Source organism: Eulemur rufifrons, chromosome 14 (assembly GCF_041146395.1).
Source record: "Eulemur rufifrons isolate Redbay chromosome 14, OSU_ERuf_1, whole genome shotgun sequence".
Classification (NCBI taxonomy): domain Eukaryota; kingdom Metazoa; phylum Chordata; class Mammalia; order Primates; family Lemuridae; genus Eulemur; species Eulemur rufifrons.
In genome coordinates, this window is record NC_090996.1 from 19,847,822 (window position 1) to 19,871,666 (window position 23,845).

Sequence of the window (23,845 nt, forward strand, 5' to 3'; positions counted from 1 at the left end):
TATAAGGACACCAGTCATATTGGATTAAGGCCCATTCTACTCCGGTATAACCTCATCTTAACTTGACTAATTATTAGTACATCTACAATGATGCTATTTCCAAATAAGTTCACATTCTGATGTACTGGGGGTTAGGAATTCAAGGTATTAATTTTGGTAGGATACAACTCAACCCACAAACACTCTCCTCCTCTACTGTCTGCTAAATGATAGGGTGCTCTAGAATATGAGCCTTCCCTCCTATATCTATACTCTCTTCTTATATGTTTTGTCAAGTCTGATGGCTTTAAATACATGCTGATGACCACCCAATTTATATCTCCATTTCTGACCTCTCCCTTGGAATATACTGAACTATTTACCTGACACTGAGATATCTAATAGAGATCTCAAAATTATTGTGTCCAAAACAAAATTATCAGCTTTCCCCACCATCACTCCACCTCAGCCTCACAAACAGGCCCCTACCAGTTCCCCTCACATCAAAAAAATGCAGTGTCATCAACCTAGTTGTTCAAATCAAAAACTTAGGAGCCACCCTCTAGTCCTCCCTTTCTTTTATGCTCCCAAACCAAACTATTACATGTCTTCTTTTTTTTTTTTTTTTTGAGACAGAGTCTCACTCTGTTGCCTGGGCTAGAGTGCTCTGGCATCAGCCTAGCTCACAGCAACCTCAAACTCCCCGACTCAAGCAATCCTTCTGCCTCAGCCTCCCAAGTAGCTTAGACTACAGGCACGCACCACCATGCCCAGCTAATTTTTTCTATATATATTTTTAGTTGTCCAGCTAATTTCTATTTCTATTTTTAGTAGAGATGGGGTCTCGCTCTTGTTCAGGCTGGTCTCAAACTCCTGACCTCAAGCAATCCTCCCGCCTCGGCCTCCCAGAGTGCTAGGATTACAGGCGTGAGCCACCACGCCTGGCCCTACAAGTCTTGACGGTTCTAACACACCCACTTTTCTCCACTTCTAGTGTCACACCCAAGTGCAAACCATCATCATCTTTTGCCAGAACTACATTCATAGGCCTATATGTGATCACCCTTCCTTAACTCTTTTCCCCTCCAATCCAATCTCAACATCATCCAGAGTGATTCTGTTAAAATACAAATCAGATGATTTCACTCACTAGCTTAAAGCCCTTAGTGCCAATTTTATAAATCAATTACAACCCCCTACCATGGCCTTCAAGGCTCATTCAATGTGGTCTGGCCCCTGCCTGCCCGTGATTTACTCTGGTCCCATCTCTCCCCTTGTTCATTGTGCTGCAGCCATACTGGTGTCCTTTCAGTCTGTAGAACATTTCACACTATTCCCCACATTGAGGCCTTTATGTACACTTGCTATTTTCCCTTCCACAAATCTGCACACATGTGGCCCTTTATCATCCTTCAGATTCTAGCTCAAATATCAAAACTTAGTAAAACCTTTTCCCAATTAAACTTTCTAAAGTAACATCTCCCCAGTTACTACCTGTCCCATCATCCTATTATATTTATTTTCTTCTTAGCATGTACCATGACTTGAAATTATCCTGTTTGTGTGTTTGCTAGTATATTATTTGTCTTCTTCTCCAATCTCCACTAGAATGTAACTTCCTTAAGGGCAGGAATTGGGTCTGTCTCTCACCACTGTGTCTCACCTATATATGTGTGTAATGGGTGGATGAATGAATAAAAATAGACTCTAGAAATCATATTATTCAAATTTATGTATGTTTTCCAGTACTCTCTCGGTATACCATTTCCTTAGCAGTGCTAGTCCAGGAGTCTATATGGGAAATAACTCTTTCTCCCAGAGACAGAGATGTCCTTGCCTCCTTGTAGCAATGAGCAGACTTGCCATTGCCTTCACCATAAGGTCCAAATTCCCTAGCAGAAAGTCCAAATTCCTTCTAACCTGTGTGCACAGTTTCATAAAGTACACTCAATTTCATACCATTACATGAAATGCCACTCAACCTCATGATACTACCTTTCTTTGGAATATCTTTTTCTTTCTCCTTCCTGCTGCTAACATCCTTCACAATTCCTTCTATAAAGCTTGCCCTGATAGCCAGAGGAAACATTACTCTGAGCTGTCACAGGCCTTCTTGCACACCTCTATCACATTTATCCTAATGTACAACATTTCTATGACTAATTTTCTCCACGTTATTGCTAATACTGTTAATACTTTGAGTAAAAGTGTTTTATGTATCTATCTGCCCCACTAGTGCCTAGCATATTGCCTTGTAAAGGGGCACAACACAAAAAATTGTTGACCATATATATGCATATAAAGTAATAGTGGAGAATTTTTCATTTTTGTATTGCCCAATAGAGTCAAAAGAACTGAAACACTTTAATGGTCGTTATTCTGTCAGCTATTTGACTGTTATTAGTGAGCCAATGGGAGAGGCAATTTTTAATTTGCAAAATGGAAAATTATTTCAATTAGTTATAGCTCAGTTAAGAAATCATATTTGAAAATATTAATACTATGCCTAAAGTAGACACACCAATACATACATATCAATGTTTTCACTTCTATTTTCCAATTTTTAAAGAAATGGGTTGGATTTTCAGGGCGTAAAAAAAGTGAGAGGTAATTGGCATTACTAAAAAAATCTCTAGCTTGGAGTTTTTATTTTTGGTTGCTTCCTTTTAAATTTATCACAGGCATAGATATCACTTGGAATTATTTAATATATATTTAATGTTCACTTTTATGGTAAGCCTATATTAAATCCCATTGGCCACAAGCAAGCTATAGTTTGTTAGGTTGTTGGCCAAAGGGCTGATGGATCAGCACCATGGACAGAAGAATCTGGTGGGAAAGGTCTCTCCAAGGCTGCTTGTAAAATGACAGCTGTGATATCGGAAGTTCTACCAAGGAATGATTAGCACAAGTGTTCTTGGGATCATAGGAAGAGAGTGGCTCTGGATTTGGGTCAACCCAGAGGATGAAGGGTTTGTTGTTGTTGTTGTTGTTGTTTTTGAGACAGGGTCTTGTTCTGTTGCCCTACCTGGATTGCAGTGGTACTATCATAGCTCACTGTCACCTCAAATTCCTGGGCTCAACTGATCCTCCCACCTCAGCCTCCCAAGTAGGTAGGACTACAGACACGCCACTGTGCCTGTCTAATCTATTTATTTTGTAGAGATGGGTGTCTCACTATGTCGCCCAGGCTGGTCTCAAACCCATGGGCTCAAGCGATCCTCCTGCCTTGGCCTCCCAAAGCCCTGGGGGTGGGGGTTAGGGTCCTGGAGAAAATAACCATTCCCCCAAGAGTTAGCAGGAGCTGCTTCATGTATTGACCTATATTGATTCACTACTCCTGCTCATCTGCTCCTCTCTTCCCAAGGTACCAACATTTTCATGCTGAACTAAATGTAAACACCTAATTGGTGGTGGTGGAGGAGGACATCTGTTCTTTTATACTGCCCAGTATCTATAACATTTTTTTCCTTTGCAAACCACGCTTCAAACAAATAAGCTGTTTTCTTTGAATGATGTTAAGGAATTGTTGATGCAACCAGAAAGGGTGTATGATGATATTGAAATTACGTTTAAAACAGGAGTTCTTGTCTTTCAGCAATACATTCTGATAGTTACAAATAAAATGATACAATGTCCAGAGTTTGCTTCAAAATAATCCAGGATCAGGGGAATGGGTGGAGGTATAGAGAAGACAAGATTGGTCATGAGTTGATAATTGTTAAAGCTGGAGGACAGAAACATGAGTTACTTCTACTTTTTTTGTACGTTTGAAATTTTTCCAACATATATGTACATACATATACATGAGTCTATGTGTGTGTTACTGAGAGGGTACCAAAAATAGTAACAATAATTCCCGAAGAACTTATGATCCTGCACGTAAGAGACACTAAAGAGCAAGCCTTAGTACCTCCTACTCTCTGACGAGCTTTAAGGGGGCTAGGTTATAACGGTCCCATGCAGACTTGAGATTTTGTCTTGATCAAATCCATGTGATGGAGAAAGAAGTTCAGATGTCCAGGGAGGATCACTTTCTTCTGGAGCAAGATGTCTCAGGAGAGAAATGTCTAAGAAATGAAACCTTTCCATGCACCTTCCCTGAAAATAAGCAGCTAGGAGCAGCCCAGAGTTGCAGGGGCTGGGCCAAGTGTAAGGGATATGATACGTGGTTGTGGTGGTGGGCTTAACACACTAAAGACTGGGTGAGAACGAAAGCAACAACAAAAAATATTTTTAAGTATAAAATAGACTGGATAAGTACAGGCAACCAAAATACAATGCCAAGTACACTAAGATGGAGAGAACGTAAATATAAACAGGGTGGAAAGGTACAAAAGGAAAACACAACTATTTCTCTGGGGGGGGGGGGCTTATTGTGGTTTTTTCATGCATCAGAAGCAAATCAGGAGCCTGTGGAGAGACTGGTGGATAAAATTAAAAAAAAAAATGAATGTAAAAGTGCTTCAAAAACACAGAGGGGAAATTGCTCAGAGGCTATGAACAGCAGGTGAGGATGTCTGAAGGCCTACTATGTGTGAGGGATTGTTCTAAGCTCCTGGCACACAGTACTTACAAAATAAAATTTCCTACTTCATTCTAGTGGGGGAGACAGATAAATGTATTTACTAATTATTTAAAAGTGTGATAATTTCACTAAGAAGACTGCTAGTTTCTTTTTAAAAATCAGAAGATCTGGCAAGGCTGTCTGTATTCCTGCGTGGCAACAAGAGGCTGGAACTAACGGCTGCTTCCTTTAGACAGGAATGTGGCCTCCAGTTCACTAGAGTCCCCACCATTCTCTATTGTCCTATACTCTACTTCACTCATACCTGCCTGAACTCTGCAGCCTTTTGAGTTTGTGACCCCTGCTACTCTCTAATGTCTCCGAGCTACTTATGGTACTTGCCTCTCCTAAAACTACTAAATAGCCCAAGGAGAACATGAGTGACCTCATTCTTACCTGAATTGGAATCCTGCCTTGCCACTTAACCTGATGTAACCTTGGGCAGTTACATCACCTTGCTGAGGTCTCAATGTTCTCAATTCTAAAATGGAGGTAATCCTATCCGTTTTACAGAATTTTGGTGAGAACTAGGCTTTACCTAACTCGTTCTTACTGCTTTGGATCTCATCCCTAGCATTGCTTCAAAAAACCCTTCCCAGACCTTCTGACTAGATCAAATCCCTCTAATGCACATAGGTTCTCAGCACCGTGTTTCTGTTCTTGGTAGTACCTTCCGCTGTTAAAACTGTACATTAGTTTGTGGCTTATCTGATTAATGCCTGCCTCTCCCACCAGACTGAAAACTCAATAATGGCAGGGGATCCTGCTTTTACTCCCCACCTATCACCATATCAATAAATATTATTTTAAAAGAAAAAAAGAAATGCAATAAAGAAAAGTTAGCTATATAAAGACTTTGATACAAATCCTGGCACGTATGAGTCTCCCGAGTCTCTCTGACCCTTCCTCACCTAATACCTCTTATGTACATGGTACTCTATGCCTCTGGGATGCTAGAATTTGCCCATCAAATCTTAACTAATATTTGCTCTGCGAAAGAAGTCACTAAGCTGTGTTTTCTGATGGGCTATCGTACCTCCTTAGAACAAGAATTTGTTGTGCCCACTGATGCATACTAAGTGCCTAAAACACTGCCTAGCACACAGTAGGTGCTTAATACACACTGGGGAAGCTGGCTCCAAGGTTTTACAGGAGTTGGGAGACAGGATAGCACCAGGAGGGAGGAAGCTGGGGGGCTTGTCAGACGGACTCTGATCTCCAGATCCCTTCTGCTCCTGTTTAGAAACACCGACGGACCCACACGGAGGGAGACAGCAAGAACCACAAAGATGAAAAGGCCTCAGGGATGCACAGGCATTCCCAGGCCCTTCCGCAGAAGGACACGCCGCTCCGCGCCCTGTCCCTCCGCGAAGGGAAGGTGGTTCCGCCGAGGGTCCCCGCTCCCAGAACAGCCGTCGGGACCCACGAACGAGGACCTGGGACGGGGCCATGACCCACGATCCCTCCGCAAGACAAAGGAGTCCCCACTCCCCGCGTGTTCTTCCGGAACAAAAAGGACTTTGCGCCGCCTGCCCAGTAGTGTTCCTGCACCTCAGGGATGTCTCTCCTCCGCCTAGATTCCCCGCCTGAAGCAGGACTCGCACTTCCCTTTCCCATACCGTTCCACTGTCTCCCGCGGAATGTCGCGGAATGTCGCGGAATGTCGCGGCATGTCTACTGGAGTCCCACTGTGTCCCTCCGCCCCGGGGAAGACCCTCCGCCTCCTTCAGTTCTAAAGTCCCTCAGCGGCAAGTCATCGCGCAGCACTCTCTCGCGAGAGTCCACCACGCAGCCCCCTCCCCCAGCCCCTCGCCCGCGAGGAAGCCTCGCGCGGACCCCGCGGCGCTCGGTTGCGGGCGGCGCATGCGTAGCCTTGCCTCCCAGCGACCCCCGCGCTCTCCGCGGGCCGAGTGGACGAGGCTGAAGGCGAGGAGCTGGCCGCCGCCCCCCGAGAGGCCTATGCTTCGTCCCCCGGCTTCCCTCCCCTCCGGGCAGAACCATTCTGCGGCCTTTTCTCGGCGTGCAGGTTTCCTGAGAACGGCTGGGGCCGCTGTTGGTCCAGAAAGAGCCCAGCGCTGGTCTTGGACACCTCCGGACCCCACCGGACACCCGCGCGCTGCGGAGACCCTAGCCCGGAACCCGGAGCCGGGCGGGGCCTGCATATCCGGCCCCACCCACTCGGGGCCTCGCCTCCCCGGAGCCTGACCCCGGGGTATCTGACACACCCCCTCCCGGCCGGGCTATCAGCCTCCGTCTATCCTTTCCTCAGTCCGCTTGGTTTCCTCCCAGTCCTCGAGTCTCTTGGTTTCCGTCATTGCACTAAAAGGGATGCACCCTGGAAGATCCCATTGCGAGGACACATCTTGTTTGGAGAAGAGACTGGGTTTTTGGACGTAGGCTACACGTTAACCTATTCAAGGATCTCGGATAGATTTGATTAATCAGCTTGGAATACCCTGTTCCTGCTTACACTGTCGTTTTACCTCCCTACCTTACCACAATTCCAAGAACATTAAGCAGGGACGTCTTGGAAGGTTACTGGGCTCCTACTTTGTGCTAGACGTGAGGCTGACCCCCGAGTTGGAGCATGGCTGCAGCCCTGGACCCTCAGATCGACGCGCCCCTGGAAGTTGAGGGGTGCCTAATAATGAAGGTGGAGAAAGACCCCGAGTGGACATCAGAGCCCATTCTGGAAGGATCAGATATTTCTGAATCTGAGACCTTTCGCAAGTGCTTCAGGCAATTCTGTTATGAGGATGTGACCGGACCCCATGAAGCTTTCAGTAAACTCTGGGAACTTTGCTGCCGGTGGCTGAAGCCAGAAATACGTTCCAAGGAGCAGATACTTGAACTGCTGGTCATTGAGCAGTTTCTCACCATTTTACCAGAGAAGATTCAGGCTTGGGCACAGAAGCAGTGTCCAGAAAGTGGAGAGGAGGCGGTCGCGCTGGTAGTACATTTAGAGAAAGAGACTGGAAAACTAAGACAGCAGGTGAGAAGATTTTCCAAATTTTTGTATTTAGAAAGAAGGGAATGAGAAAGGCATGTGGGCAGGGATGTATTGCAAGAAGTGGTGCTTATTATGGAAAGATAATGGTACTAATAAAAGACGCTTAAAGTAAATCCACTTAAAAGGGGATCAGAATTTGATTGAAATATTATCTTGCAAATGAAACTAAACATTATGCACCCAAGTATTTGTTTTAATCTTTGGCATAAAATTTGCAAGAAAATTATATGAGAGAACAATATGGTTATGCTTCACAGGGGTTGACTTTTGCAGCTTGATCAAAGAGGGCTATTTTTGCTCCTCCCTTCAAAAAAAGATGAACTCCATCTGTTATCCCAGAGTCCTCTCTAATCGTTTAATATTCCAGTCAGTTTCTTCTGAAGTGCTCTCATTGCCATCATCCTTGTCACTCTGCTCCAGTTTAACTGCCAGATCTTCATTTTTCAATATCTTTGCATGCTCTTCTAGTTCTTTTTTAACATCCCTTTCATTAACCTGATGAAATCCTGTAGCATTTGCAAGGTTTGCAGTTTCACCTTGCACAGGATTTGTGTTGTGTAAAATATATCAGCAGGTGACTGTGTTGATCAGGGATAGACAGACAGATGTGGAGATTAATTTTATAAGTTTTCAGTTCACTAGTGAATATATATGTTCTGATAACTTTTACTTTTCTGTGAACCTAATAGATGTGAGGACTTAAGTAATAGCTATTCTAGTGACAGGGAGGCTATGCATTCCCTGTTCCTTTATGCCCTCTTTTGTTCCTTTATGCACAAACTCCTGGACAGTACTGTTAACCCAGTGCCCTCAGGGACACCCTTAGGAATAGAGTGAAATTTTCATTCCTTCTTATGTCTTCTATCCTCCTTTGATTTCTCTTTCTTGAGAAAATTTGGCCCTGATTTGTACCTCTTTTCCTCCCTTTTTCCATTATGGTATTGACTTTATTTCCCAGGTCAGCAGTCCTGTACACAGAAAGAAGCAAACCCCACTTGGAGCAGCGTGGGAGGTGGCAGACTTTCAGCCAGATCAGATGAAGACCCAAGCCAGGGTAGTATCTCGGGAGGAAGCTGGAAGCCTCCACTCAGGACACCAGGAACAGCTGAACCGAAAGAGAGAACATCAACCCTTACCCAAGAATGGTAAGAAGGACTCGGCATGCCCAGTGCAGGGACTGTGCAGATTTATATTGTATCCGTTACACTGTGAATTGCTCAGTGTAAGGTCCCCTAAATATATATTTGAATGTAAATTGAGTATTTGGGGAGAAAGGCTTCAAGAGTTGGGAACATGTGCAACATAAGGAAAAAAGGATCTTAAAGATGGAATCTGGGGAAACTGAGATTGCCTGGGCCAGCATCGAGGTCTTGTAGTGTTATTTTCAATCTCCATTCCACAGTCAGCTTGTTTTTTAGTCCTGCCATGTGTGTATGTGTATGTGTTCTTGGCTGACTGTAAACAAATTGAAAAACTGTTTGGAAAGGGAAACAAACATTTATATTTAAAAATTGACTTACAAATGAAGACAACACAGAGAAGTGGCGTAATGAGAGGAATAAATAGTAAGTCTTCACAGCAAAGGGACCACTGATGTTCACAGCTGCTCTAGCCATTAATAAATCAAGTCAAATACGAGGAAATGAACACCCTGTCCTTCCCAGTCCACAGTGATCTTTCCATCCCTTGAAGTGTAGCTCTATCTCAGTCTTAAAGAGAGGATTGGTAAGATCATCGGACCTACAGTCCAAAGACTTTCGTTTATATCCTGTCTCTGCCACCCTCTCTCTGTGATCTTGGCAAGTAATATGAAAAGGAGCATTAATGCACAGAGGTTAAGAGGTTAGGCTGTAGAGGCAGACAGACCTGGATTCAAAACCTAGCTCTGCCATTTTTTATCTGTGGCTTTGGTCAGGTACTTAACTTCTCAAACTTTCCATTCTCTCATCTGTAAAAGGGAAATAACGAGGTCATTAGTGTAGCACAATTACTTTTAAACTTCAAATCTGATTTATACAACCCGGCACTGAGAGGCAAGATTGACTGCTACTGTATCCCACCCTTTTACCCATCCCCCAATTCATATTATGATATAATGCATTGCAAATATTAGTGCTTTCTGAATTATCCAGAATGTGTTTATTAGCTAGCATCAAAGCTCCCTTGTTCACATGGATTAGATGGCCCCAGTGACTCTACCTATGAAGTCATTCCAATAAATACCTATTTGTGGTTATTTCTCGGTTTTGCTATCCCAAGCCAACAAGGAATTCCTAAAGTGGAAAAGTTGAAGTACTAATGGGGGCATAGAGGACAGAAAATTTGAGGGATAGATATCTCAGAAAAATGAATTCATTCTAAGAAAAGATGTATGATTCCAGCCATGTGTGCCTCAGGGATTATAATGGTTCCAAGGAAGTGATTTGATTTGCTTCTTTAGTGAGTGGTGGAGCAAGCTTTTGAGTTCTTGGTCACAAGTGATGTTTATTCTTGAAGTCTTCCCGAGATAGGGAAGAAGTTAGACCACAAATTTTGCTATATAGATGTTTATATGTCTTCCTTCCACCCTTGGAGGGGTGTATTTGCCCGTAGTGTCCATTACTATGCATCTATGTATGCTACGTTCTTAGGACAATATTCACTCATAGGGAACTTATACTAAGGATCATAAACTGGTAACTTGCATGCCAAGTCAGACTTCTTTTGTTTCACCTACAAAGAGTTTTCATTTAGGGTCTTTGTTGATTATCTTTAGTTCTCATGGTTTAACACTTCTGAGATTTCATATAAAGTCCAGATTTCTGGCTTCTCTTGAAAAATTGAGAAGCTCTGGCTCTACCAGAGCCATAGCCTTGGTTTCACATTGAAGCATCTGCTGGAGCTGAGCATTGGCCATGCCCTTCCCATGGGACATGTTCTCTCTTGTTCCCCACAGTCCTTACCTAGCCCCCTTCATCATGTATACTAACTGCTCACTCCCTGAAAGCACTAGAGTTTGTGAGCCTGACTTTAGGGTACTATGATTTGAGGCATTATTCTGAACTCATCAAGAAAATGATCTATTTGTATTTGTTGGTTTTTAAATACATTCCCATTTCTTAACAGGAGAAGCAGCAGGGATTAAAGGGCCAGAGTCCAGAATACTAATTATTTCTTTCTCTTTTTACAGCTCGACCTTCTCCGTGGGTTCCTGCCCCTGCTGGTGAATGGAGCACCACAGATCAAGAAGTGACAGCCACACGACTTCCTTCTGGGTCCCAGGTAAATTGTAATTGTCCTTTCTGGCCTTCCTTCCTAGGGTGTTTAGTGACTGTGATTTCCTGTGCTTTTAGTATCCTCAAATTTGTGTACTCCTTCCAAGAGACTTTTTCTTCTTTATTCCTTTTCCAGAAAAGATTGGACCGAGTCTTTTGAGTTAATGGGACTCCTTACCGGATCATGTCTCTTACCTCATCTTATGATTCTTTATTTTATCTTCTGCTTCATTTGGTGCATAGTACATACTTCGCTCCTTGATTTCAATTCTTCTTTAGGGCCCTTTTCTGCTTCATCCATGATCGTTAATATTTTGGAGGTCTACACAGTTATCTTGGTAGTCATTGGTGTTAGTGTCGTTACAGAAACCATTGAAAGATGTCCACATGATGAGAGGTTTTTCCTACAAAAAGAGTGTGCATCAGATTCCTGCTCACAGAGACCTCTACCGGGGTATCAGGAAGGAGAATGTTGGGAACATGGTCTCCTTGGGTAAGGATTCTTTTCCTTTCCAAATAAAAGAGTTGGGGATTTCTAGTATATTTATTTATACTGATTATGAGACAGTCAGATATAAATGTTAACACTTAAAGAGGATTTCCATGGATTGTCTAATTACTTGTCTAGGTTCTCTCATCTCACCCATTCTTCCTTCCAGTAAAAAATAAAATAAAATAATTTAGTGTTTAAAACATTGGAGAAGAGTTATATACGACTGTCATATTTATATTATATAAATGGCCTAGCATAGTAGGTGGTGTTATTCCCCAGGAAACTGAGGCTTAGAGAAGTTAAGAAACTTCCTCTGGTCAAAAAGTAAAGTAAGCAGTGTAGCTAGGATTCAAATTTAAGACATATTTATGTCTTCAATATTATAAGGTAGCAAACTCAATTTGCTTCCTATTCTTACCACTCTTTCCTATTAACCTTACCAGAATATCTCTGAAAGTTCTTTTTTTTTTTTTGAGTTAATGAAATATTTTATGTTTTCAATAAATACTTATGAAAAATATCTGTACTAATTATAAAATATGAAATCACAGATTATTTTTCCCCTTTATGTAATCAAAGAGTAGATTTCAGTCTCTCTTGAGGAAAAAGGTAACTTTGATATGTCTCAGGAACAAGAACCTAAGTTATAAGGCTTTTCTGCCCCCCACCCCCACAACCTCCTTAAGCCAAACAACTGCACTTTATTTCTTTGATACATCTGTTTGTGGGGTCCTATATGTTTTTATCTGAAAATTAGATTCTTCTGCCAAAAATTGTTCCCAGCTTTATTGAGGTAAATTGACACATAAAAGTCTGTATGTTTAAGGTATACAACTTAATGCTTTTATATATATATGCACACATTGTGAAATGATTACCACAATCAAGTTAATTAACACATCTATTACTTCACATAGTTACCTTTGTGTAGGGGTGTGCATGTGTAGTGAGAATACTTAAGATCTAATCTTTTAGTAAATTTCAAATATGCAATATAGTATTATTAGCTGTAGTCACCATGTTATGCAATAGATTCCCAGAACTTATTAATCTTTAAGTAAAATTTAATACCGTTTGACGGACATCTTCCTATCACCCTCATAGGCCCCTGTCAATCACCCAGTCACCATTCTGTTCTGTCTTTCCATGAGTTCTACTTTTTTAGATTCCATATATAAGTGAAATCATTCAATATTTGTCTTTCTCTGTCTGGCTTATTTCACTCAGCATAATGCCCTCTAAGTTCATCGATTTTGTCACAAATAGCAGGATTTCCTTCTTTTGTATGGTTGAATAGTGCTCCATTATTTGTGTATATTTACATATGTCTATGAATTCTTTATTTTTACATTTTCACTATTCATTTATCCATCAGCAGACACTTCGGTTGTTTCCATGTCTTGGCTATTGTGAATAATGCTGCAGTGAATATAGGAGTGCAAATATTTCTTCAAAGTACTGATTTTGTTTCCTCGGGATATATACCCAGATGTGGGATTGCTGGATCATATGGTAGTTCTATTTTTAATTTTTTGAGGAACCTTTGTGCTGTTTTCCATAATGATTGTACCAACTTATTTCCCACCCACAGTGTGCAAGGGTGCCCTTTTCTCCACAACTTCACCAACATTTGTTATCTTTTGTCTTATTTAAAATATATTTGATTTACAAATAATATCTGTATATATTTAAGGGGTATAATGTGATGTTTGATACATGTTTACCTTGTTGAATGATTAAATCAAGCTAATTAACAAATCCGTCACCTCACATGCTTTTCATTTTTTTGTGGTGAAAACATTAAAATATACTGTTTTAGCAAATTTGAAATACACAATGCATTTTTTATTTATTATAGTCATCATTCCATGCAGTAGATCACTAAAGCTTAATCCTCCTAACTGAAATTTTGTACCCTTTAACATCTCCCCTTTTTCCCTGTCTTCCCTCCTCCCCCAGCCTGTGGTAGCCATCATTCTACTGTCCACTTCTGAGTTTGACTTTTTTATGTTCTGCATGTAAGTGAGATCATGCAGTATTTGTCTTTCTTTGCCTGGTGTATTTCATTTAATATAATGTACTCCAGGTTCATCCATGTTGTTACAAATGACAGAATTTCCTGCTTTTTTAAGACTGAATGGTATTCCATTGTATATATATATAATACATTTTCTTTATCTGTTCATCTAATGATGTACACTTGGTTGCTTCCATATCTTAGCTATATGTGAATAATACTGCATTGAACATGGCAGTATAGATATGTCTTTGGCATACTGACTTGAATTCATTTGGCTGTATACCCTGTGGTGGGATTGCTGAATCATATGGTAATTCTATTTTTAGTTTTCTGTAGCACCTCTGTTTTCCATAATGGTTGTACCAATTTACATTTCCACCAACAGTACACGAGGGGGTTCCATTTTCTTCTTGCCAACACTTAATCATCTTCTGTCTTTTTGATGATAACCATTCTAACAGGTATAAGGTGATAGTTCATTGTGGTTTTGATTTGCATTTCCCTGATGATTAGTGATGTTGAACACCTTTCATTTACTTTTTGGCCACTTGTATGTCTTTGGAAAAATGTCTATTCAGGTCCTTTGCACCATTTTTAATTGGATTATTTGTTGGGTTTTTTGTTTGTTTGTTTGCTATTGAGTTGTGTGAATTCCCTGTGTATTTTAGATATTAACTCTTTATCAGATACATAGTTTGCATATATTTTCTCCCATTCTGTAGGTTGTCTCTTGACTTTGTTGATTGTTCCCTTTGCTGTGCAGAAGCTTTTTAGTTTGAAGTAGTCCCATTTACTTATTTTTGCTTTTGTTGCGTATACTTATTAATGTCATATCCAAAAAAATTAATGCCAAGACCAATGTCAAGGAGCTTTTTCTCTGTTTTCTTCTAGGAGTTTTATGGTTTCAGGTCTTACATTTAAGTCTTTTTTTTTTTTTTTTTTTTTTTTTTTTTTTGAGACAGAGTCTCACTCTGTTGCCCAGGCTAGAGTGAGTGCCGTGGTGTCAGCCTAGCTCACAGCAACCTCAAACTCCTGAGCTCAAGCGATCCTCCTGTCTCAGCCTCCCGAGTAGCTGGGACTACAGGCATGCGCCACCATGCCCGGCTAATTTTTTCTATATATATTTTTAGCTGTCCATATAATTCTTTCTATTTTTAGTAGAGATGGGGTCTCGCTCTTGCTCAGGCTGGTCTCGAACTCCTGAGCTCAAACGATCCGCCCACCTCGGCCTCCCAGAGAGCTAGGATTACAGGCGTGAGCCACCGCGCCCGGCCACATTTAAGTCTTTAATACATTTTGAGTTCACTTTTGTGAGTGGTATAACATAAGTAGTTCAGTTTCACTCTTTTGTATGTGGATATCCAGTTTTCCCAACACCATTTATTTATGTTTTCCCAATTGTGTGTTCCTGGCATCCCTGTCAAAGTTTAATTGACCATACATACATGAATTTATTTATTTCTAGGCTCTGTATTCTGTTCCGCTGGTCTTTGTATCTATTTTTATGCCAGTACCATACTGTTTTGATTACTTTAGCTTTGTAATATAGTTTTGCAAAAACTCTTGACTTCTCATCTCTCATGGCCCCAGTGTGTATATATATATATATATATGTGTGTGTATGTTTGGGTGGACATGGATGATGTGTGGGGAACAGATACAAGTACGCTTTATTTTATAAGTAACAAATACTGATTAGGACCATGCTCTGAATCTAACACAATGTTAGCTACTGAGAGAGAATCAAAGGTAATAAAATATGTTTCTTACCCTTAAAGCTTTTCCTGTAAGAACTAGCTAGGAAAAAAAGTGATACACATATGAGAAGTAAACCAATAGTATAAGTTAATAGATAGATGATTGTGCCAAAGCAGTCATGTAAGAATAACTATAGCATGCATTGTCATAGCTGAGAAAGGCTTTGGTGTGAAGAAGAGGTCCAGGACAACATGCTATAGCAGATTGAGGCATGCAGTAATGACTTCTATGTCTACCATGAAATATGTTTCTTTTACTGTAGGTAGTACAGTGTCTACATCTAACAAGATAGCCCAGTTGGAACAAAGAAAGGAGCCATGGATTCTAGGTCTATATTCCTCTAGTAAGAGGAATATCAAGGAAAAGTCAATTCATGCTATTCAGATCCCTGCAAGGAATGCAGGAAAAACATGGAGAGAGCAGCAACAATGGGGTTTAGAAGATGAAAAAATAGCAGGTGTGCATTGGAGCTATGAGGAAACTAAGACTTTTCTTGCAATTCTCAAAGAATCTCGCTTTTATGAAACACTTCAGGCTTGTCCCCGAAATAGCCAGGTATATGGTGCTGTGGCTGAATGGCTGCGAGAATGTGGCTTCCTCCGAACTCCAGAACAGTGTCGGACCAAGTTCAAAAGCCTCCAGAAAAGCTATCGAAAAGTGAGAAATGGCCACATGCTAGAACCCTGCGCCTTCTTTGAGGACATGGATGCTTTGTTGAACCCTGCAGCCCATGCTTCATCCACTGATAAGCCAAAAGGGATGATATCTCTGCCCAGACTGAAGAGAATTGGCGTCACTGCTAAAGAACAGATCAGTTTGGTGGAGGAGGAGGAAGCAGCAGAAGATTCTGACGGTGATGAAATGGGCATTGAATTTATCCACAAGTCTGAGATCCGTGGTGCCCCTGTCTTGTTTCAAAATCTGAGTGGTAAGAATTGTGCTTTGTTTTTCTGGTATGAAAATGGATGTGTGGAAAAAGAAGTAAACTAGAAGCAACCAAACCTGGCATGTGCTGTCAACATGCCTTGCCACTTCACTGTGATGTGGTCACATAACTGCAAGTACTCTCTGAAGTTTGTTTCTGTGCCCAGTGCAGTCTGAGTAAAAGCACTGAGTGGCCCTGGAGTTTTCTTTTTCAGTTTAGGGCACAGCGCAGGTTTTTGAGTATTTGGGGCCTTGTAGAAGGAAGATAAATAGAGCTAAATGGTTCTAAGGATCTGAAAATTGGTATAAAGCAATCAATTGTATTAGATTGTAATAAGTCAAGGGTGCATAATTATAACCAGTAAAAGAATATGCAACAAGTTAAAGGAGTTTAAAAAACAAACTAAAAATTTTTGCTTAATCTAAAAGAAGACAAAAAAAGGAAAAAAAAAAAAAAAGGCCGGGCGCGGTGGCTCACGCCTGTAATCCTAGCACTCTGGGAGGCCGAGGTGGGCGGATCGTTTGAGCTCAGGAGTTCGAGACCAGCCTGAGCAAGAGCGAGACCCCACCTCTACTAAAAATAGAAAGAAATTATATGGACAGCTAAAAATATATATAGAAAAAATTAGCCGGGCATGGTGGCGCATGCCTGTAGTCCCAGCTACTCGGGAGGCTGAGACAGGAGGATCGCTTGAGCTCAGGAGTTTGAGGTTGCTGTGAGCTAGGCTGACGCCACGGCACTCACTCTAGCCTGGGCAACAGAGTAAGACTCTGTCTCAAAAAAAAAAAAAGGAAAATAAAAAAGGGAACCCAAAATAGATGTCAAATTCAAAGAAAATAGATGGTAGATAAAAATTCTAATGTATCATTAATGGCAAAGAATAGACATTAAAAAACAACTGTATGTTGCTTATAAGAGATATATCTTAAATATAAGAACACAGAGTCCTTAAATTTAAAAAGACAGATATACTATGTAAAAGAAAGCTGGTATTGAATATTTGGTGACTGGGGCATGCAGAGTTAAACTGCCAGTTAATAACTGTGTGACAGTGAACACGTGGTATAACTACTTTGAGCTTCATTTTTCCCGTCTGTAAAATATGGCTAAGAATACCTCAGGGAGTTGTTACCCACCAATCTGAAAATCCATAAACATGAGGGTTGGGTTCTTGAGGTGATTTCAAACATGGGAATCCAGTGATAGGGCCAGAAGAGACCACCCAGTAAGATAGAGGATAAAAATCACTCTTTCTTACTAAAGATTACAAAACGCACAAAAAGCATATTTAACCAATTATATTCAGACATGTCCTGAAAAGTTTTATCCTACTGTAAATACAGACCATCTGCTTGTCTTGCAGATCATTTCATCTTTCAAAGTAGAGGACTCAGTGATGTCAAAACTACTTTGGACATAGTTCTGCTCTTCAGGAATGCTGGTTAAAGAAGTGATAAGAACTTTAGGGGGAAAAGTTCTGATTGGGTATTTTAGTCCATTCTTAACTACTTTGAGAAGATACTTTTAGACAGTTAAATCCTTTAGTCAATCTCCATAGCAATGGCAGATTTGGGGGATTACATTTTTACTCTTCCAAGTAAACTTAGATGAGTTTATCAATTTCAGTTACAATCTCATTGGGACTTGGACTATATATATTCATTTGAGAATTGATATTTGTTCAACTTGAGCCTTCTGTCCAGAAACATAGTGTCTATTTTTTCTAGTTCTTTTATGTCTTTCAATAAAATATTATAGATTTTTTATATAGACCTCATTTCTTGCAAAGCTTATTCCTAGGCATATCATAGTTCCTGTTGCTACTGTGAATGTGATTTTTTTTATCCCCTTACATTTCATAATGACTCCTTTTCTGATGTCTTTGAACTTTATCCTTGAATGGCAGGTGTGCACTGGGGCTATGAAGAAACCAAGACTTTTCTTGATATCCTCCTTGAGACTCGGTTTTATGAAGCACTTCAAGCCTGTCATCGGAAGAGCAAATTGTATGGGGCCGTGGCTGAACAACTTCGAGAGTGCGGCTTCCTGCGGACACCAGAACAGTGCCGAACCAAGTTCAAAAGCCTTCAGAAGAGTTACCGCAAAGTGAAAAACGGCCACGTGCTAGAGTCCTGTGCATTCTACAAGGAGATGGATGCCCTAATTAACTCTCGGTCGTCTGCCCCTTCCACCAGCACCCCAGAAGAAGTCTCTTCACCCTTACAGCAAGAAAGAGAGGGTATTGAGGTTGAACACGAGGAACCTACAGGCTGGGAAGCAGAGGATACCTCACAGGAGGCAGTGATAGAAGATTCTGGCAGCGAGAGAATGAGTGAGGAGGAAATTATACAGGAGCCAGAATTCCAGGGACCTGCAGATCTGAATGGTAAGGATTATGAAGGAGTTTTAGTCGTAAGAGAGGAGGAAGTGTGATTTACTGAAAAATCAGTAGATCTGACACACTGCTTGCGAATATTTACTCAACAAATATTTGAAAGCCATGTGCTATTTGAGGAACAGGGTATATAACAATGAATAAAACAGTTCCTGTTCCCCTGGTGCTTTTGACTCAAAGGAGAAACTCATATTTTAGTGACTTGGTCTTTGGGATCTTGGTTTTTGCCTGTATGGGTCAGTGTGTCTCCTGGAAATACAGTGAGGTAGGAGAACTTGGAATTATATATGAGAAAAACTTGGATGAAGGGAGTGTGTCAGTAAGCTCAAAACAGATATCTCACAGCTATATGTGGTATGTATGAGAAAAAACAATAAGCAAAGACAAAATGAGAGAGAGACTATTCTGGTCCCGAGCTCTGCCCTGCATCTTTCCCACTGACTGCTAGATACCATCATGGGCATCTGACCAGTAGCTCAGGCTTAATATGTTCAAAATTAAAGTGCCATTTTCCTCCCTACCTCATGGCTCTTCCCTGTGGTCTCCCACAGCTCATCCAGACTTAAAACTTCAGAGGTGATCTTGATACCTCCTCCCTCATCATCATCGTCCAGGCAGGTGACACATTTTGTCATTGGTTGTAGACTATCATGTCTTATCAGTCCCCTCTTCCGTTACCATAGCCACTACTGTAGTTCAGTCTTTCTCTGTCTATCTCTTGCCTAGACTATCGTAAAAGTCTCCAAACCAGTTTTTCCCATCCATACTTTTATTGAAGTTTTACATCCATTTTTAATCTGAGCTCATCTTATTCTTCTAGCCTTGTGTGTTAGTATTTTTCTTCCTACACTCTATGCTTATTCAAAGCAAAACTACTAGTTATTTCCTGCCTGTACCTTAAGCTCTTTCACATCTAAACTTTAGCTCGTGATGTTCCCTCCATCTTGAATGTCCTTGGTTTTATATATGTTCATGTCCAAATTCTCTCTCAACTCTTATACTTTGTCTGTCTGTCTTATGGCACAGAATACTTTCTGTGTCCTAAGATCTTCTAGTAAATGGTGAGCTCCTGAGGGACAGGAGATCTGTCTTTTGGTAGCACTACATTAATCCCCCAGGAATCATTTGAATGTGTGAGGTAGTGTAGGAATAGTTTCTTGAAGCAAGAGGCTCCAGTTTGCCTGAATTGACTACAGAATTGAAGCCCAGCAAGTGAAAGTAATGTCCAGTTACATTAAAGAAGGGAGTTCATATGTTTCCTCTCTGATAGTATTTATATGGCAAATTATAAAGGCTTAAATTTCAGTCCTGTATAATCCTGGTTTTGATAATTGCGGAAACAGAGTCCTTGTGAATCTTAAGGTGAGTTCCAGACCTATCATCAAATTATCAGGTTCTGTCTGAGCCATCTGCTAGGCTGAGACTTCCTCCGAACTCCAGAACAATGTTGGACTCAATCAGAAAGCTTTAAAAGAACTATTGCTAAATGAAAGATGGCATTGTTGGAGTTTTTTTAACTTAAATTACTGGATTGATTGATGGCTTCCCTCTTCTCCCCAATCCATACCACAGCCACCACACTTGGGAATGAGAGATCCTAGCAGTTTCAACTAAATGGGTAGAAGGAAATTAATGTTGATACTGGCAAGTAGAAACAAGGCAGAGTAGCAGATGCTTAAGAATGAGGATTTTGGGCCGGGCGCGGTGGCTCACGCCTGTAATCCTAGCACTCTGGGAGGCCGAGGTGGGCGGATCGTTTGAGCTCAGGAGTTCGAGACCAGCCTGAGCAAGAGCGAGACCCCATCTCTACTAAAAATAGAAAGAAATTATATGGACAGCTAAAAATATATATAGAAAAAAATAGCCGGACATGGTGGTGCATGCCTGTAGTCCCAGCTACTCGGGAGGCTGAGGCAGTAGGATCACTTGAGCTCAGGAGTTTGAGGTTGCTGTGAGCTAGGCTGACGCCACGGCACTCACTCTAGCCTGGGCAACAGAGTGAGACTCTGTCTCAAAAAAAAAAAAAAAAAAAAAAAAAAAAGAATGAGGATTTTGGAATCAAACCTGAATTGGGCCTAAATTACACAGCTTGTGAAATATTTATGCAGGAAATAATACGATGTCTAGAATTGGCTTCAAAATAGTCTAGGTAGAGGAACAGGGAGTGTGTGGGAATAGAAATGAAACAGGATTGACCATAAATAGATCATTGTTAAAGGTAGGTAAGTGATTCATGGTCATTCATAAATACTATTCTCTTTACTTTTCTATATGTTTTAATTTCCCATAATAAAAAGTTAATGCAAAAATCACACAGTTAATAAGTGACCAAGATGGGATCAGAACCAGAGCTGTGTGATTCCCAAGCTTGTGTCTCTTCACATGTCATGATCTCTGTCCAGAAAACTTCACAGAAAAGCTGGAACCGAGATGCACCTTGTAGTGAACATGAGATGTAGATAAAAGAGTGAGGAGACAATAATTCCAGTTTGGGGAACAGTGAGAATTAAAATTTGACTTAGTGTGGTTAATTTGACAACCAGAAAAACAAAGGGACAAGAACAAATGAGAAATAGGAAGTATTCTTGGATAGGATACGACTAGATACTGGTGAATTTAGTCCCTCAAGACCCTTGAGGAATTTGGACTTGGGCACTAGAATATATTCTAGTGTACTCTAGTATACTCTAAAGACTAGCATAGTGTGGTATATTTTAGTATAGGTGTGAAACAATGAAGACAGGATGAATTAGAGGGGAATTAGGTAAGCCAAGTTGCTCCCATGTTAATCAGGATATGGGTGAGGAATAATAGCCTAGATTATAATTCAATTCACAAAATGTTTCTGAAAGCCTATACTGTACTGGGTGTTGTTGGCCTGCACACGAACTGCAAGAAAATATGGCATAATGAATCAGGGAAGAGTCACAGGATCTCAGGCCGGTGAAGTATATAGGGATCATAGCATACCAACCCTTGCAGGCCAGGTTAATTATTTATGTTCATATAGGAATTGTGTGAAATTTGTATTGTCTTTTTTTTTTTTTTTTCCAGATTTTGAAATTGGAAGTGGTATCAAGGAGGATCCAATGCAGGTAATATATAAGGACGTGGAACAGCATAGAGCATTAATAGAAAAGTCCAAAAGAGCTGTTTCCCAGAATACTGATCTCGGTAAACACCGCAAAAGGGAATGCATCTCAGGAAGACAATGGGAAAACCTTCAAGGAATTAAACAGGGAAAGCTGATATCTCAGCCTAGAGACGTAGGGAAAACTGTAGTGCATCAGAGACTTTTCATGGGGAAGAGACCCTACAGACTTCTCAAATACGGAGAAAGCTTTGGAAGGAGTGCTCGTCTTATGTGTAGGATGAACCACCAGAGGGAAAATCCTTATAAGTGTAGTGTCTGTGGGAAGTGCTTTGGTAGAAGCAGGAGCCTAATCAGACACCAAAGGATCCACACAGGAGAAAAACCTTTTAAATGTCTTGACTGTGGGAAAAGCTTTAATGACTCCTCAAATTTTGGTGCCCACCAGAGAATCCACACAGGAGAGAAACCCTACAGATGTGGAGAGTGTGGAAAATGCTTTAGTCAAAGCTCTAGTCTTATTATACATCAGAGAACCCACACTGGTGAGAAGCCCTATCAGTGTGGAGAATGTGGGAAAAGCTTTACCAACAGTTCTCATTTCAGTGCCCACCGGAGAGTCCACACTGGAGAGAATCCCTACAAATGTGTGGATTGTGAAAAAAGTTTCAATAACTGTACGAGATTTCGAGAACATCGGAGAATACACACTGGAGAGAAGCCCTATGGATGTGCCCAGTGTGGCAAACGTTTCAGTAAGAGTTCAGTTCTCACCAAACACCGGGAAGTTCACGTGAGAGAAAAGCCTCTGCCACACCCTCCATCTGTGTATGCCCCGGAGAACCCACATAAGGGAAAGATCGATGAATTCAGGAAAACCTTTTGATGATGATCTCTTCTTTTCCTAAATGTCCCTTTAGCCATTGTACCCTAATCTCACTCTTGGAAGCAATCTTTTCTTAGCTATAAAGTGTAATTCCCAAGATTAACTTGAGAATGTAAAGAAACTAAACACTTTAATTTCATCCTGTTCTCACCTCTGCCTCTAACTTGATCAGTCTGTTCCTCTCCTATGTATCTCAACTTCTCCTTTAATAAAGTGGAGAAGGTAATTGTCTGAGTTCAGAATGAAAGTCTCTTCAGTATGTTGAGGCCACTGTTATTGGATTGCTAAGTCCAGCAGCATTCAAGATCCTTCCATGTTGGTGAGTTGTTTTCAAAAAGATAAAAATGCTGAAAGTTTTTCTTTCTTTTTTTTTTTTTTTTTTTCTTTTTCATTATATACTACATGAGATCCTGGATGCAACTTGATAACAGATTTTCACATTTGGGTAGAACTTTCAGGAGTCTGATCAGAACTACATCAAATCCATCTTGGTTTTGAATATACTCACAAAAGGAGAGTGAAGATTTTATAGCTTTCTTCAGAAGTCCGTTATCGTGTACGTTTTTGTGTCAAGAAGTTGATCCAAATAGCTAGGGAAGAATCCCTGTCTTGTCACTGAAATCCTGTTACTAATGTCTTGCCCTCCATAGAGATGAGAAGCAATCGATCACCCAGCGTCCTTTTCTGTACCCGAAGACTTGAATCCCCTTGACTCCTGCTTCTCCAGTCAATAAGTAATTCCAGTTCCTTTAGCTGTTTCTCACAAGTCCTACACATACCTCTTAATTATTCTGGGTGCTCCTTTCTGACTCTTCTGGACTACCATGCCCTCTTCAGATTGAATGGGATGCATGCTCGTGATGTGTCTCACTAAAGTAAAGTAGAATTTCAGACACATTCTAGTTCAACCCTGTAGCTTCTCTGGCTCTTATCTAGAACATGACTGGTATGTTGACATATTTTGTACCTCCCTCCCCACACTTCAGTATAATACTGTATAGTAATGTTTCTAAACTTTAAGGCGGTATGGAAAAAGTGTGGTAGAGATCTGAGACATTTATTAATAATATTTCTAAGACCAGTTGGACTCCTTAGGCCTGCTTTATATCAGATAGCTACCTCAGTCCAGACCAACACTTCCAAGGCTGGCTGTGTTAAATATACCAGTCTCTCTTTCTGAGGCTTCTAGTCCCTGTTCGTAGGATTATAAACCAAATTGTAGAGCCCTGAATAGTTGATACAACTCTATAGCTCACTGAATGAAAGTGGAATTAGTTATAAAAATTTATAATCCAGACCTCCATTTTTGTTTTCCTTGTTTACCTGTTTGTCTGAAAAATCTCTTTGAGAACGTCTTGGCACTAGCCCAGTAAATACTAAAGGAAAGGTTCTCAATGCGCGGGGGCAGGGGGGACGGGCGGGGGGGGGGGGGAAGGAGGGTATTGTTAATTCATTCATGGAGGTACA

General features: G+C 40.9%; 1 protein-coding gene across 1 annotated transcript; it reads left to right on the forward strand.

The window, feature by feature from the left end:
• Positions 1–7,133: 7,133 nt before the first annotated feature.
• On the forward strand, positions 7,134–22,378 carry ZKSCAN2 (zinc finger with KRAB and SCAN domains 2). The gene is made up of 7 exons (XM_069486599.1): positions 7,134–7,538; positions 8,515–8,701; positions 10,726–10,817; positions 11,177–11,303; positions 15,344–16,009; positions 17,913–18,392; positions 21,456–22,378. The coding sequence occupies exons 1-7, from the start codon at positions 7,134–7,136 to the stop codon at positions 22,376–22,378; spliced, it is 2,880 nt and encodes a 959-aa protein (XP_069342700.1).
• Positions 22,379–23,845: the final 1,467 nt, after the last annotated feature.